Raw genomic sequence first — 17,529 nt, forward strand, 5'->3', positions numbered from 1 at the left:
TCCGAAGTCTCGGTTTTACAAGATCTACTACGGTTTGAATATGAATCAAGTTCAGAAACAGTTGACAAAGGAAAAGCAACTCCAATTGTGAGACTTGTCATAATACAAGAGAGCAATGCCCAAATAAAGGGACGCGAACATCAAATGACTTACTGAAAATGTTCAATTTCGAATAAGAAAACCCTATTTTCAACAATAATTTGATCATTTATAGTCTTGGTCAGCAGTTCTCAAAACTTTTATGTACCGCCGTCCCATTACAACACCCTATACATATATATATATTTATATAAATCATCTCTTTCACCCCTAGGTGACGCCATTGCCCACTTTTTAAGTTACTAGTCTAGACTCAAGGCAGCGTCAAATCCGTAGACGTCAGTTTTTTGCGGAGACGACATTTTTACGCTTGTCATAGAAAGTAAAATGCGCATTTTAGTCAAGAAAAGGCGGTCAAATGATCACGTCAAAAAGCCTAACTTTGAATAAAATTACCCTACAACTCAACATTTTGATTGGTTTGGGGTTCAATTAGCAAAACTTGACTTTTCGACAAACGAGAGAACCCAAAAATATAGGCACGAAAATCCCGTGTTGCCGGTATCAGGGTAACACCATAAGGCCGTATCATGTTTTCTGAGCACCAAGTTTGCCGAAAAGATCGGTGGTCAAGCGTCACTGAATAATAATAGACTCCTATATTCATTTCTTCCACTTTAACGACTAAAAATTTCAATTCAAGTATACTGTATCAAAATTTGGTCCATTTGTTGAGAAGAAAGGAGACAACAATAACAATTATTTAACAAAATAATTCACATGTATAGTTCAAACCCAATAAAGAACGTACAATACGCTATTTGGCCATTAACGGTGCCGACTAGTTATAATTGCCAATCGCAGGTTGGTTAAATTTAAAATGTTTCAAATGACGTTTTATTTGTACCGTCTTTTTGTTCGCAACATATAACATATGTTCTTGGTATCCGTTCCCAAATTTGTTGTTTTGTCTTGAATTCCCGCATTTGTACCAGGATTAATAAGAGATATCCTCTTTGTTTTAGTTTCTGTTGAATCTAGGCTCAACGGAATTGTATAACAGTGTTTCATGAGCGTCAACGCGAAAGCACAATTTAAATAGTTGATAGTATTGAGAAATGAACTCAGAGTCGGGAATGGCTGCTGAGAAAATCAGTCAATATAAATGGCACTCCCGAAGTATGTGAACCAAGATGGCGGACACCGAAAGATAGTATGTGTACCAGATTAGGCCATAATTTTAGTTACAAATACTACCGGGGTCACTTTGCTAGTCCCCGAACTCGTAAAAGAACTAAAATAAGGAAAATTGGAATAAAATGATGGCCTAACCCTAGCCTGGTATACATACTACGTTTCAGTGTCCGCCATATTGGTTCACATACTTCGGGAGTACCATTCTAATTTTGTACATAATATTCCATGGAATATGAGAAATAATCCTAATAAAATCTGGAATATCTTTTTAGGCATTTCAGACCGCGATCGTGTTAAAGAAGTTCGTGATTCTACATACAGCAGCGCGCATGCAATGTAGTTACATTACCTCAAACATGTTTGGTAATACTGTAGGGCGGAATTACAAATAGTACTATACCTACAGCAATCTACCTCGATCTATTCCGGGCGCGTAATGCAGTGAAGTTCATGATTGTGGCAAAAGCTGTTATGCTACCTGATCAGGTTGGTGTTTTATTATAGTCCGTAGACATTGTATTGGCAAAATTCAACATCTCGAGGTGGGCAAACATTTGTGGTATAAATATCCGATTTAATAGATTAAGTCAAATATATTAAAAGCTTCTATCATCTGAACGCGTACCTATTCTAAACACCACCACAAAATTGAAAAACTAGCAAATAATATAAATATTGTAATTTATCTGCAGTATGAGTAAAATAAAACCTCTTTTAGTCAGATATATGTAAATGTTAACACTAGTATATACAATATTTTATCGTAAATGTTAACATTTGATAAGAATTAATAATAATAAATATAAGTTCAGTATACAGCAAAAATTTCCATACAGAAATGAACAATAATGCTTCAGTGTTATTAAAACAATGTTGTCAGTCAATTCAGACCTCAATAGCCCGGTTGAAATAAAAAAAAAAATATATTTTCCATTCTCTAGTATCATCTTAAATGTTTGTGGACATGAGATCTCTTCAAAAAATACATCATATAAATAATCATAACTTGACCTTCAACACGTAATGAATACTGAAACCTACTTGTTCAATTCATGATAACATAAAACACCAGTTTTACTTTCAATATATAGTCAGGGTACCGAAGACTCCGGGGTATAGGGCATCCAAAATACAGGATATACATTACAGTCCCTGCATATATATGTTCTGTCAATATAGAGGTTTAGGACAATTTATACCAGAATTTGAAAACTGATGTTTGCTTGAGTTAGTCTCAGTGTTTTAGATTGTGACTGGTGATTTGCCTCCCTTATTGAACAAAACAGTGTATATTTGTTTTATATGAATATTTCAAACATGTCAGATAAAGGCAAATAATCATGTCAATTATTATTAATACTTATCATCTTCTTTATCCACAGAAAAATGATTAAAATAGCAGTCAAACATGGACCATTATGACTTATAATGACTTACTATTACCTTCACTTTGATCGAGCATTGGGGCCAACTCATTTTCAATACTTAACTTGACTTGTGCTTTCTCACTTTCTTTTTTCATTTTTTTATTTCGGTATATCGTATAGGCTGCCAAACTTATCCCTACAATAACAACTCCCACTCCGACACCAATTAATATAATCCCAGCTGGCGACAATGCTACGCCAGTTAAGGCTACAGCTACGGCCCCATTATGGAGGACGAGACCCCCGATCATTCCACCAACAACGCCACCAGCAACCGTGGCGATACCAATTTTCCCCACTCTCATAAGTTTCTTTTCTTTATACCAAGACTCCAGTTTCTTCAGCTTATCTTCATTACCATTAATGGCTTTTTTCATCATTTTGTAGCAATTCTCCAGATCCATATAAAAGTGGGTCTAGAACAAAATATGAATGATACAAAATTATTAACACTAAGGCAAAACTCTATATTTTACCTATAATTAAAATATTCATAGCTATAAAAAATGTTGATTGCCTCGTGTAGACTAAAATAATAAATGGTTTTTAAATCTTCATTATATACAATATTGAACATATATCGATAAGTGTAATTCGAATATTAAATATTTCTAAAAGAATTTTTTTAATGGTGGTACAGTTACTTGGAAATAAAAAAGAAAAAAAAAAGTAATAAATAGATCATGTTTGTCCCCATTTCTGACAAACAGTTCCGAAGCAGTATACCGACAGTGGTACTCGTGCAATTAGATTTACTTTTGGTTTTGAATACGAATGATGAGATAATATGCTTATGTTTAGGTTGTACTTTGACCTATTTGTCCATATATGGTTGTTCATATTTGTCACGCTCACTTGACTGAGATGCCCCCATTGTTAAACAGAAGTTTTTGATGAATAGAAAAGTGAAATATCAGAAATATCATTAGTGGTGAAAGCGGTTTTCTAATTGAGTAATATAAACAAAAAAATGCTTTGGATGGAATACTATAAAGAAACGCCTATATAGTTCCGTTAATTTTATATAATTTAGGGCTAATAAGTTAATAACCTACTGATCTATCAAATTCATAAACACATCTTTACATATGTTATATTTATTTACCTCTCCGCCAAGTTCTTGTACATTGACTGGAAATTCTATAGAATAAATCAAAGACAGGTTATTGTAAAGTATAGATATACACAAAAATAAAGTTTTTCATCGATAGAAAATAAATTTTTTAATGACAAAACTGAATGTTAATTATTCAAAATCTAACACGCTTTGCTACTTGAAACTTGCATATCACACTGAACATAATGTAAGCTCGGAATGAAAATTTGTATGATATTTAATGCTTCAGAAAGCATTTGAAGTTATATTAAGTATTTACATATTTAATTTATAAAGCTCGAGTGGAAAGAAAAACAATTAATTACCTTGAAGCCTTCCAACTCATTCTGAACATTGCGTAAATTTTCATTCACGTCATTCTATAAAAATTGAATGTACGTTTGATGATATTTTATTTTGTGAAATACTAAAAAAATTGAGTTGTAGTAAAATTACTTTTAATTTAGAACCAGGGATGTATTAGGTACATTATACGTATGATTGACTATCAGAATGAACTATAGACATTTGGGCCGGAATTATTTCTATTGATGGAGGTTTCCGTTGTTTGTGCGAATAGCAAAGTTAATTTTGAAAAAAGAACAACAGTTTTATTTTAAAGGATTTAGGATTTCTCGGCCAATTCCTTAAAATCTATAAGGTAGGGCAAAAATGTGTAGGCAATTTTACGGCTATTTAATTAAAAAAAGGTCTATTGTTTAAAAAAATTTTTAATTTCGTGCATTCAGTATTAACGTAAACTACTTACAAATTTTTCGTTTTGCTCTGCTATTATTTCAGCTTGACTTTTGACTTGTTCATCGAATTCCTCCTAATAAAATAAAAACCAAAAAAATAAAAAACAACAGCATTTTCGAACTCTTTATTTGCAATTGAAATTTTATTATTTTGTGATAAGAATATTATTGAAATAATATTAAAAACACGTACATGATATAGCAGTGATCAAATATTGACAGAGAAGTGCGGTCGATCAGCTTCGAATTTGGATTTAAAAAGCACCTTGCACTGGTATGAACTACGGTTTTGGCTTTTTTCAACATTTTTTTTTTAATAGAATATTTGATTATCAATTAAAAATTCGAGAGTGTATGATATGAATATGAAATACTCACCAACTTCTTATTTTGCTCTGCCATTATCCCAGCTTGATTTTTGACTTGGTTATTGGTTTCTTCCTAAAAAATTAATTAACGCGGAGTAGTAACAATAGAAAAGCTTTAAAACATTTTGAACTGATTTAATGTTATTCACTCATATTCTTCATCAGATTAAAATAAAACTAATATTGGAAACACGTTCTTAAATTCAGTGGTTCTCAAACTTTTTAAGACGCGCCCCTGTTTTAGAATTTATCAAGTCTATGAACTATGGTTTGGGCATTTTTCAACATTTTTGTTTTAAATAGAATATCTGATTATCTATTGAAAAATTCGAGAGTGTATGATATGAAATACTCACCAACTTCGTATTTTGCTCTGCAATTATCCCAGATTGATTTTTGACTTGGTTATTGGTTTCTTCCTAAAAAATTAATTAACGCGGGGTAAAAATAAAAAAGCTTAACAAAAGTTTTAAACAGATTTAATGTGTTTTTGATCAGATTAATATTTAAACTAATATTGGAAACACGTTCTTGAATTCAGTGGTTCTCAAACTTTTTAAGACTCGCCCCTGTTTTAGAAATTATCAAGTCTAGCGCCCACCCCCTCAACCTGAAAAATAACTAGCTAACAATAAGCTACAAATAACAGATAGTAAAGCGAAGGTATGGTAATATCCAAAATGAGGAAATAAAATTTTCAAAAATAGGGCAGACAAGATCTTCACGCTCTCTCAAAAAATTGTATATGCCTCATCGTTTGAGAACCGCTGAATCTAGACATTATAGAGGTCGTATGTGATACAAAGAAATACCCTATAAATTTAAATACTCTACTTGTGCTATCGACATTATCAATAGTAATTGGTTTTGACGCCTATTATCTTAAATAAAAGAATATATAATTCAAAATTAATATAAAATGCTTACCAACTTGTTGTTTTGGTCTCCTATCAGTTTCTTTGTTTGCTCCTGAAGAAATAAACAACGCGGAATAAACCAATCAACCTGTTTCAAACTTTCGGTTTAGGATTTAATTTTGTGATATCATAAAATACATATTTGTTGTATCTATCTCTGATGGAATCGGATCTATGGGAGAACAGAATTTTATAGGATTCCAATATATTAGTTTTAATAATTCTAGCGCTTATTTCAGATAATTTTATAAGCTCGAATTAGATATACGTCGCAAATATATCATCAAAATAATTATATATAAATAAAGATTCTTGATTTGTCAAAGTCATAAATACATGACTTTATACATAAATACATACATGATACATAAATACATAACTTTATTTGGTGCTTCCGAAGTATGCGAACCAAGATGGCGGACATCGGAACGTAACATGGGTAACAGGTTAGGGTTAGGCAATAATTTTTTCCAATTTTCTATATTTTAGTCCTATTATCAGTTCGAAGCTAGCCAAGAGCCTCCCGTAGTATTTATACCTAATATTATGGCCTAATCCTAACCTAGTACACATATTACATTCCGATGTCCGTCATCTTGGTTCGCATACTTCGGGAGCCCCCTTTATTTGCCCGGTTTTGTAGTGAAAAAAATTTTGATTGATTGCCAAAATGAATTTGATATTAACATTTGCGTACCGTAGAAAGACAACCGCATGAATTTCTTTGAAAAAACAAAATCACCAAGGGAAAGATAAAATTCTCACTTGGAATTTATTTATTTGCTCAAGCAATATTCTCAGCATTAGTTCACTTGCATCGCCGGACGGAGGAAGAATCGGCACAGCCATCTAAAATAATAGACTATTATGAATCCTTTGACATAAATGAAATAAATGTTGACATTTCAAGTTATATTATATTATATATAGCATATACCAGGCGTGGCCGAAACGTCGATCGCGATCGGCCGGTCGATCTCCAGGTCTCGAGTATTTGATCGCGTCTGATGTTGAGTGAATTTAATAACATATCCCAAGTAATTACCTTGAACCAATCTCATGCTGAGCCTGTTGTGTGTTTTAAAACGGTATACGTAATACAGTACTGTACATGTGCAAAATACGTCATACACATACAGTACTTAGGTTTGGCCAAGCGAGTTAGATCATATTTTCACGCCACAAATGCAAGTTTTTCCGCTGCCAAGGTTTAGAAATGAACTTGCCGAATATCGGGTGTCTTGAATGACGAACTATCCTACAATAACTTCTGACGTATTCTAAAAATATCGCCTCACTTCTATAATAAAGTGATAAAATTTTTGGAAACTGTAGTAGTTTGGGGATCGACGAATTCTTGTGGCGATTTTTAGGAATGCGGCCAAAGAGTCAATTTCGAATTTTTTTGGATGCGTGTGTTCAGTTATCTGCATTCAATATTCATTTGTTTTTGTGCATGAACTTATAACCGATCAGTCGAACGCGAGCTATTTTGAAGATTTTAGATTTTGAAGATTATAGTCGATCGCGGTCGAAAGCAGGTTGACCACCCCTGGTATATACCAACAAATGAAATTATTGGTGATATTAATTTTTGATATGTCTTACATAAGTTTTATGTTGAAGATCAAAAACAAAAGACAAAGTGCCGAAAGCTTTCAATGAAACAAGCGGTGCACTAATTACATCATATTAAAATTAAAAGTTTTGATAAATACGAGACATACTTGAATCAAAGTTACCTCACTGTGTTTTCTATATATTATTAAACATGGAGCGGTGTCATATTTATTTTCCTTCCTTCCTTATTTATTTAATTTTCAAACTGACGAAAAATAAGTTTTGAATTAGATGTAGATATGAATCGTTTTAAAATTGTTGTTGTTGTTGCGTTGTGCTGTGAAAATCAATTTTTTCACCACTACAGTTCGGATCAATGTCACATTTTGAACAAATTGATAAAAATTGAGTCTCATAAAGTTATTAATTCATTTTAACAGTTACTTTCATTGGTTTCGGTAGTAATACTACTTCCGCGAATATTGCTCCGTCAGATCTGTACGTCATTTTTTATCGTTTTTTAAAGTGATTTCTTGCTAATGATAACCCTATATAACAAAAATATCCTCACCTGATTGGTATGATTCTCTTCACTGGACAGCTTTTCATTTTCATTTTCATCAGTGTTCGACATAGTAGATAATTTTAAAATTTTTATATCAAATCTATACAAAAAAAATGTCAAAATCATATTTTTAAATCTGATAAAACTGGTAAGGCTATTTTTTCAAATAATAATAATTTTCAAATAATTTTTTCAAGTTATATTGACAGACACAGTTATGCAATTTTATAAAAACCACACAATACAAATTTCTTTGTTTGCTTTGTAAATTTCAGATGCCAGACTGATACACAAATATTTGACTGCATTTAAATACATTCCAGACCAGAAAAAAACATTTTGGGGAACGTAGCAAATTTGTGTTTTACGGACATAGATTTTCATTTTCTCTTTTATATTAGTTAAAAATTTTTTATTTTGGCGCTCCGGAGTATGTGTGCCAAGATGGCGCACAACCTGAACCCTAACCTGGTACACATACTATGTTCAGGTTGTGCGCCATCTTGGTACACATACTTAGGGAGAACCGTTTTTTTTTTATATTTATTCCGGATGCTATCGAACGATCATAATATAAATATGCCGGAATGACCACATGAATTATTACCATCAACCACAGTTCTGGATATTGGCAACCTATGCTAATACAAATATTAGATCATTCCTTGTAAATATAGATATAGATTTTATGCATAAATAATTTTTTTCGAAATAAAATTATTTCTGTTTATTCACTTGACCTTGATAAGTGTTATCCTTGTTAATAATTTGTTTCTTTCCGTATATGGACTAGATTTTGTTATAGGAACCCGTTGAATTAGTTTTCAAAAAAGCGCCCAATGAAGAATTTTAAATCGCCATATCCGATTTGATTCACTTGTATATATTTAAGATTACAACTTTTAATACTTACACCAGCGCAGGCACTGGAATATTGATCTTTGCTTTAATACAAAGGAGCAAAATAATACGCCTACAGAATGACTGCATAACGAAACCACGAGATCATATTATTATTACCACCCACTTCCAATATATTATCGAATATGGAGAATACTGATAAAATAATGCAAATTTCTGAGTAAATTACTGTTTTTGGGCATGTTAAGTTCTTGAAAATAAATACTGACCTTTTCTCGAGGCAGGGAAGTGTTGATGTCAAATTATGTTTAACTGCACAGAATATAAGGCTCTATTTTATCATATCGTGCTAAAGTTCTTTCATCTATTTAAAGGGCAATGCGTATGACTTGAACTATGATATATATATTACTGAATATGGCTTATAAGTATGCATTATGTGCGGGGCTTGATGCAGTCCGGCGCATGTCTCTGATTCACCTTAAATAATAATTAGTGATTGCTAATTCATGCAGTTCCTTATTTCAAACGTCACAATAACCTATGACTTACTGAGACCACGCGGTAAATACCGTGGGCAGTTATACACAATAACGTCCTATAATAAAATAAAATAAACGAATTGTAACGAATATAGTATCATAGGTATATACCATAAGTATAGGTATAACATTAACTTTCATCTAGCAATGGAACATTATTGAAGGAGATATATATGCACCGCGTGCATAGCCGAGATTTGTAAAATTAAAATATGTCCTAATGTACTGACCAACCTACTGCATTAACCGAAAGTGATCTTCCATCGTTAATTTGTTTGGTTGTTAATAATAAATCATTTGGTTTAGTCGAGGACGAATATTATGTATCAAAAGTTGCTCAAATTTGGTCGGAATAACCTTAAGATACCATATTAATTTGAATATTAGATGGGTACATTCAAACGATTGTTTATACACATGTTACACCTAAAAAGTATTTTTACATGCAGTCACTGCCATGCAAAGAGATATCTTGCTACGCAACCTCACAAATCCACTTTGAACCTATGCTCTTTATGGCTTTCATCGCTGAAGGTATTCAAAATACTATTGCTGCACAATCTAAAGGAGAGCAAGCAGATATTTTTCAGATAATATCATTGTCTGCAAAACATAAATTGAAATTTCCGATCGAAATAGAAAACTTAAAGGATTTAGTATGCCACGAATCAAATGTATAATAATAGCAAGTTGCTCATCATGCAGTGGAACAGTCGAGGTATTTATCGCAAAATAAACGAACTAAAGAAATATATACCGTCTATGAAACGAATGCCTGATTTAATTTTGCTTCAAGAGACTCATCTAATTGCGAAATATTCCCCTCGAATTAATGGATACAATTTGATAAGGAAAGACCGATCTTTATATGGCGGAGGTGTTTGTATATTTATTAGCAACAAGCTTTCATACGCACGCGGAAAAACAATTAAATCCATTGGCGATGGAAATGCAGTGCATTGACGTCTGTGGATATGACATCGTCAATATATATATTTCACCGAGCAATTTTATATCGGAATCTGAAATGGCACGCGCCATCCCTTTCTCCAGAAACAAAACTTTAATTTTGGGAGATTTGAATAGTCACCACCATTCATGGGGAAGTAAAATTAACAATACCCGTGGTAACTATCTGGCAAATATAATCGATAGACACGATCTTGTGATACTCAACACACAACATCCAACAAGACTCAATACAGCTGTCAACTCGCATCCAGATCATCGATGGTCATTACTAGATCTATCTATAGCTTCTCCAGACATCGCACAACAATGTCATACAAATGTAGCAAATGATTTTCTGGGAAGCGATCATTGTATTGTTACAACATCAGTGAACGTAAGAAATATTAAATCAGAACATTTTATAGCATCTTGGCGATTTAAAAAAGCTGACTGGTTAAAATTTTCAAACCTAATTTTATCATTAGTGCCTCGTATCACCAATACATTAGAAATCGATAGCTTCAACAATAGTTTTACATCTGAGCTCATTCACGTGGCCAACAAATCAATTCCTAGATCTAAAGTTGGAATTATGAAAAGGTCAGTACCATGGTGGACAAATGACTGCGCAAAAGCCATTCGACTCAGAAAAGCCGCGTATATGAAAATGAAGAGGACCTTTCACGGAATAGATATTATATACTTCAAAAAGATGAGAGCTAGTGCTCGGAAGATAATACTAGCAGCAAAACGAAATTGTTGGCAAGAATTCTGCGACTCGATTAACTCGCCAACCCAATTTTCGAAAATTTGGAAAATGGTACACGCGTTTACGAACTCGCCAAGAAATTACAATATTCCTACGCTTTCGGATCCAAATGGTGCTTCTGTCACAAGTGATTATAATAAGGCAAATCTACTGGGGTCTACATTTCAAACTGTGAGCAGTACTGCAAATTATAAAAATCAGTTTTTGGATAGGAAACGAAACTTTGAGATTGGTATGTATCAAGTAATCAAATTGAACCTCGACTATAAGAACCCATTGAATGTTCCGTTTACTATGCACGAATTAAAAAATGTGCTACAATCGCGTAAAAGTACAGCGCCCGGCCAGGATCAAATAGGTTATCCTATGATAAACAATTTACCACAAGAAATTATCCCCACCTTGTTACAGCTTTTTAACCGATCGTGGTCCGAAGGGCGTGTACCGAGAGCGTGGCAGCATTCGATTGTGGTACCGATACTCAAATCAGGGAAGAAAGACAACTCGCCGTCATCTTATCGCCCGATATCTCTTACGAGTAATCTTTGCAAAGTCATGGAACGAATGGTGGCCAACAGATTGAAATGGTTTCTTGACAGGTTTAATTTGATTCACGAAACACAATCTGGTTTCAGGTCGAATAGATCAACATTGGACAATATTATTAGTCTGCACGATGATATATACAAGGCTCTTTCAAGCAAGCGTCACGTTATTGCAGTTTTCATTGATATTGAAAAAGCATACGATATGGTTTGGCGTGAAGGACTAATTTATAAGCTTCATAACATTGGTATAAAGGGTCGAATCTTATCGTGGATTAAATCATTTTTATCTAACCGGTTTTACCAGGTACGGGTTGGTTCTACTTATTCTAACAGTTTTAAATCGGAAAATGGGATTGTTCAAGGTAGCCTGATAAGTCCTTTGCTTTTTACAATTATGATAAATGATCTTCCAAAAAATATATCCTCGACATCCAGAACATTCGCTGACGATTGCGCCGCATGGAAGATTGGTTTAAAAATCAACGAACTTATTTCGGATATGCAAATGACATTAAATCAAATCAGTTCGTGGTGTCAAGCGTGGGGATTTAACATCTCAATGACAAAATCGTGTGCTGTATTGTTTTCAAGATCACATTAACCTCCACCATTGCATCTCTACATTGATGGACAGGAGTTGCCGGTTAAATCTGAGTATAAATACCTTGGCGTTATATTCGACAACAAATTGAAGTATAAAGCTCATGTAGAACATATAACACACAAATGTGATGAAAGATTAAATCTGTTGAGACTTTTGACAGGCACAACATGGGGAGCTTCCCGAGAAACTCTGCTTAAATTATACAGGGCATTAATACGGTCAATAATTGAATACGGAATAGAAGCTTATTATTTTGCACCAAAGTATGTAATTAGGAAAATATCGCTGTTACAAAATAAATCTCTTCGTGTTTGCTGTGGCGCTTTGCCAAGCACCCCGATCTGCTGCCTAAATGTTACCTGTAGAGAGATTCCGATTAAATTTCGTCACCGACAGGCTTGCATGAGATATAAGAGCAAAATTTTATCGATTACGCAATATCCGAATACCAACATAATAGAACAAACATGGCACGAGCTTTACCCGAAGTCACCCTTGTTTCAAACCTTTAACATGCTAACCACATCGGATGTTTTCAAGCAAATTTCGGTTAATCGTGTACCCCCTCTTCAGTCACCTCCTTGCGAAATGGAACTTCCAAATATTGATGTGTCGCTCGCGAATATTATTTCGAAAACAAATCCGTTACCTATAAGTAAACTAATATGTGATGAATATATTACTGAGAATTACAGTCAATACTTGTTAATTTATACGGACGGATCAAAGACGGATACAGGATGTGGTTCATCATTTTGTATTTTAAAGTATGACGTCTCCAAATCTTTTACACTTGACAAAAAATTAAGTTCGTTCACAACTGAACTTTATGCCGTGTACAGAGCATTGCTTTGGATAACTTTGCATCGGCCGTCACGTGTTTTAATTTTGACCGATTGTCTGAGCCTTTTACAAGGATTAAGTAAAATTTACTTTGTTAATCATATGTTGTTTTTTAAAATTAAAACTATTCTATCTTCCCTCAGGAGCCAAAATATTTTCGTAGATTTCGTGTGGATCCCAGGACATGTTGGAATTGCTGGCAACGAAAGAGCAGACAAACTAGCAAAAGAAGCAACAATGGACGGAAGTATTTTAACGTCTGTCATCAATTTCTCGAAAAACGAAGCAAAGTCAATTATTAATGCGAAGTGCGAAATGGAATGGAATAACTATAATATCACACTAGAAAAAGCTCAACATTTCAAATTATTCTTCCCATCGATTAAAATACATAATTCCTGCAAATTATCTAGAAGATATGAAATACCATTGTTCAGACTACAAACAGGCCACTGTCGTCTGAACTTTCATCTTCATAAAATTGGACTCCACGAAAATGGATTTTGCAACACCTGCACGGAAAACGAAACCGTCGAACATTTAATATTAAATTGTCCCCGTTATAACTTCCCAAGATCAATTTTACTTAATAATTGCAAAGAACTGAATATAGGCCCCGTGAATATTATCAATTTGCTAACAAATCCCAGAATTATATCATTTGTTATAGAATACGTCCTCGTAACGGGTCGAAGCATTTGAGCACCAAACGCTTAATATCACAGTCCTGGTGCACAAAACTAAGCTAGTTATAAGCACCATTAAAATAATAATATAATAATAATAACCGCAGTAGACCGCACTGTCATTTTGGTATTTTGTTTTACGTTATGCACGCAGAGTTCAGGGACTCCTAAAATTATATTCGTAGACTGCTGACTACTAATATTATTATCACTTGTTAATATATCTAATTACAGTTAGGTAATCCTATATAAAAGGATATGAAGTACTGTAATTGATATATTCATTTATAAATTCCGTTGACTGAATTCGGTTATCGTGGGTGTCAGTCCTTAGAATAAGTCAAAAACAATCACGACCGATGCCAGTAGCGCTTCTATTTTCGATGTTTTCTAAAGCCTCTCACTCTCTTGATTATTACACGACCGTGAATACACACACCAAGTTTGTTTCAACGCTACCATTATGTTACTATATATATTATAAATATCAATTATGGCCAGGGATGAGTTGCAGATATACATAGTCCAACAGCTTCGTGACCCATCGTTGGTATTATAACACTAAATTAAATAATCGATTAGTTGTAATAAATATGGTTAATTAGTAATCAAGCAATTTCGGTCAATATTACTTTAATGCCACCACATAAATAGAAAATTCCTCAAATATTTTTTTGCTGAAAATGTTTGATATTTGGCATTTTTGTAGATATTTTGATACCAGGGACCACGACTAAAATATGAGAATTGAAAGTCTTTATTCCAGGAAAGCAGTGGTTCGAAGGCATGTTTCGGAGCAACTATAGATTTCTTTTTTCAATAAAGACGACTGCATTTATTTTTACTTTAACAAAGATACATTCCTGATTTGCAAATTAATACAATACATACACGATAACCTTCTGTTTTGATTAACTCGTTGAAACCATTACCTTTCTTCCCCGAAAAAGTGTCTGCGATGTTATTTATGTCTATGCATTAAATCGCGGTATATTTCCACTTAATGCGGACATTTTTGTAGGATTGGACAAACGTATGTCTTGTTGCCTTGTTGGACACTAAGACACCCTATTGAATCGTTTTTCGCTGGCGTTATGGTTGTTGTTAATATTATTACCCTTGTAATATTTTACTAGATGTTGTTGGTGATTTGAAAAAGTATCGCTTTCTCCTTAAGTACTGGACCAATTGCATTGAAATGTTCAATGCCTAAAGTTTGCATATGCATATACAGGTAATTCCATATGCATATACAATCCAATTAAATTTATATGGGGACAACCAAATATTCATTTTTCTGTTGTATTTTATTTGCCTGCATAACTTACGTTTTATTATAAGTTACCAATATCTAAGATTATTCTTTGAATCACCATTTGTACCCGATTGAGTGATAATTATTCCTATTTGTTTCAGTTTATTTAATAAATTGCGAATTGCGCTGTTGAATATTGTCTCATCGGAATTTGATCACTCGTTTTAGGATATCGTTGGATACGCCAACACATACATCCCATATAACCTTTACCTTCAACGCAAAAGCACAGTTTAATTTACAAAATTTCAATAGTTGATTGTATTGAGAAATGTACTGAGAGTTGAGTTTTAATGAAATTTGGAATATCTTGTCTGTCATTTCGGTACTCCCGTAGTGTGTGTACCAGGTTAGGGTTAAATCATAATTTTATTCTGATTTTCTTTATTTTAGTTCTATTACGAATTTGGGGACTGTCTTTGTTAGCCAAGTGAATATACTCCCTGCCCATAAGCTTCAGTCCTTTCACAGAACTTAATGTGGAGTAGGCAAACCTCCATATTGGTACACACACTTCTGGAGCGCCTTCATTTCAATTCAAGATATTGTCAGTGAAGTTTATGATTTTAAATACAGCACAGCGCCCGTGCAATGTAATTCGATTTCTTAAAAAATGTAACACTGCAGGTCGGAGTGGTAAACATTGCCACCTACGATAATCTACCCCGATCTAGTTCGGGTGCAGAATGAGGTGAAGTCCCAGGTTCGGCAAAGGGTTTTATGAAATAAATACATAAACCTAACAGGTGGACTTTTTATTGACCATAGACAGCGTTTGGGCAAGATTGATGGTGATATAATCGGATGGTCTAAATCTAAAAATTTCCATCTCCGGCAGAGTCAATTAGTCACATATTTCGTAAATAAATAGTTCACCGCGCTACTTTTCCCCACTTAATAAGAAATAGATAACTCACAAACAACATAAATATTATTACACTTTTTTTTTTATGATCAAACTAACAATTTTGATCATTGATATGTACATAATTGCCAATACTTGTAATGAAAGAAATAAGTTCAATATCGCACAATCAAGATTAATTTTGCTCATAATGCATTGTGAAAAAAATACTGAGGTATATAAAGAAACCACAAAATCAGCTTGACTGAATAGCTCTCAGCGTTTGTTTGACTTGAGACTTTGTTAAACATTTTGGGTAATAGTATAATTATAAATTTCAAAGGTGTCTGCACAAAGACTAATAAAATTGCCAATTATTGTTGAAAATTTTGATGTTAATCAAAGGTTTCTTTTTTACAGGGAAAGGGATTCGAGTGAAAGATATGCCTCGTAAAACATAGCATTGAATTGTGCACCATTCTCTTGATTGATGGATGCTCCGCAGCGATTTATTTTTAATGCTTACTTGGTTTTGAGCATCTTCGCGTTTTATTTTTCTAAATCGTTATGCCTTATAGGCTGCCAAATATATACCTACCATAATAACTCCCGCGCCAACACCGAGTAATATAGCGCCAACTACCGGGATGGCAATGACGACCGCGGCGCAAGCTGCAACTACGGCTGCGCTGTGAAGGACGAGACCACCCACCATACCCCCAACAACACCGCCATTAATCATGGCAATTCCAACCTTGGTGATTTTCATTCTTCTCTTGTTTTGATACCAAGCTCCCAACTGTTCCATCTTTTCAGTGTCGTCTTTGAATTCTTTTTACTTCAAATTGTAGCAGTGAAGTACGCATTTTAGTCAAGAAAGGCGGTCAAAAAGGTCAGATAAAATTACCCTACAATTCAACACTTTTTGGTTAGTCTGGGGTATAAATAGCAAGACTTGACTTTTTGACTAACGATAGAGAAATTCCCAAGTGGTTATGGTCACAAAAATCCCGTGTTACCGATATCAGGGTAGCACTATAAGGCCGTATCATGTTATCTGAGCACCAAGTTTGCTGGAAAAATCGGTTACCAAGAGTCACTGAATACAGTTTTCTCACGAATCAAATTAAAACAAGAAAATTTTGGGTATAGTATCGGCCTCTAGTACTAGAGAGGATTTAAAAAAGGGAAAAGATTCATATATCCATTTCTTCCATCTTCAACGACTGAAGGTTTTAATTCAATTATACTGTATTAAAATTTGAATGTGCATTTGTTGAGAAGAAAGGCGACAACAACAACAACAACAACAATTTAACAAAATGATCTACATGTGCACATCGAGCCCAATAATTAAGGAACGTACAATACGCTATTTGCCCACTAACAATGCAGACCAGCTACATAACCAGGCTTGTCCACGGGAAACGTCCCATGGGATGGGACAGCACACATTTGTATTTCCCTTGGGATTCGTGGGACATGAAAACCGTATGATTTTCGAGGAAATGATGGTAAAACAATTTGTTATGTGGACTATTTATTTGTCAGCAACGCAGAATTTGGATCTTGGTATCCGTTACCAATATTTTGGGTATAGTATCGGCCTCTAGTACTAGAGAGGATTTAAAAGGGGGAA

General features: G+C 33.9%; 1 protein-coding gene across 2 annotated transcripts in view; it reads right to left on the reverse strand.

Moving 5' to 3' along the window:
- Positions 1-1,900: 1,900 nt before the first annotated feature.
- LOC120342898 (uncharacterized) overlaps positions 1,901-17,529 on the reverse strand; it is a 45,409-nt gene continuing 29,780 nt past the window's right edge. Inside the window, exons 2-10 of one of the 2 annotated variants that reach the window (XM_078110888.1) lie at positions 7,934-8,028; positions 6,568-6,651; positions 5,813-5,854; positions 5,242-5,304; positions 4,896-4,958; positions 4,529-4,591; positions 4,086-4,139; positions 3,769-3,803; positions 1,901-3,079 (exon numbers count right to left, since the gene is read on the reverse strand). In XM_078110888.1, coding sequence (XP_077967014.1) covers positions 3,040-3,079; positions 3,769-3,803; positions 4,086-4,139; positions 4,529-4,591; positions 4,896-4,958; positions 5,242-5,304; positions 5,813-5,854; positions 6,568-6,651; positions 7,934-7,996 — 507 coding nt within the window. In that variant the 5' untranslated portion in view covers positions 7,997-8,028 and the 3' untranslated portion in view covers positions 1,901-3,039. The remainder of the gene's footprint in view (positions 3,080-3,768; positions 3,804-4,085; positions 4,140-4,528; positions 4,592-4,895; positions 4,959-5,241; positions 5,305-5,812; positions 5,855-6,567; positions 6,652-7,933; positions 8,029-17,529) is intronic. The other variant, XM_078110889.1, reaches the window with a different exon arrangement.

This window comes from Styela clava, chromosome 3, assembly GCF_964204865.1.
Source record: "Styela clava chromosome 3, kaStyClav1.hap1.2, whole genome shotgun sequence".
NCBI lineage: Eukaryota > Metazoa > Chordata > Ascidiacea > Stolidobranchia > Styelidae > Styela > Styela clava.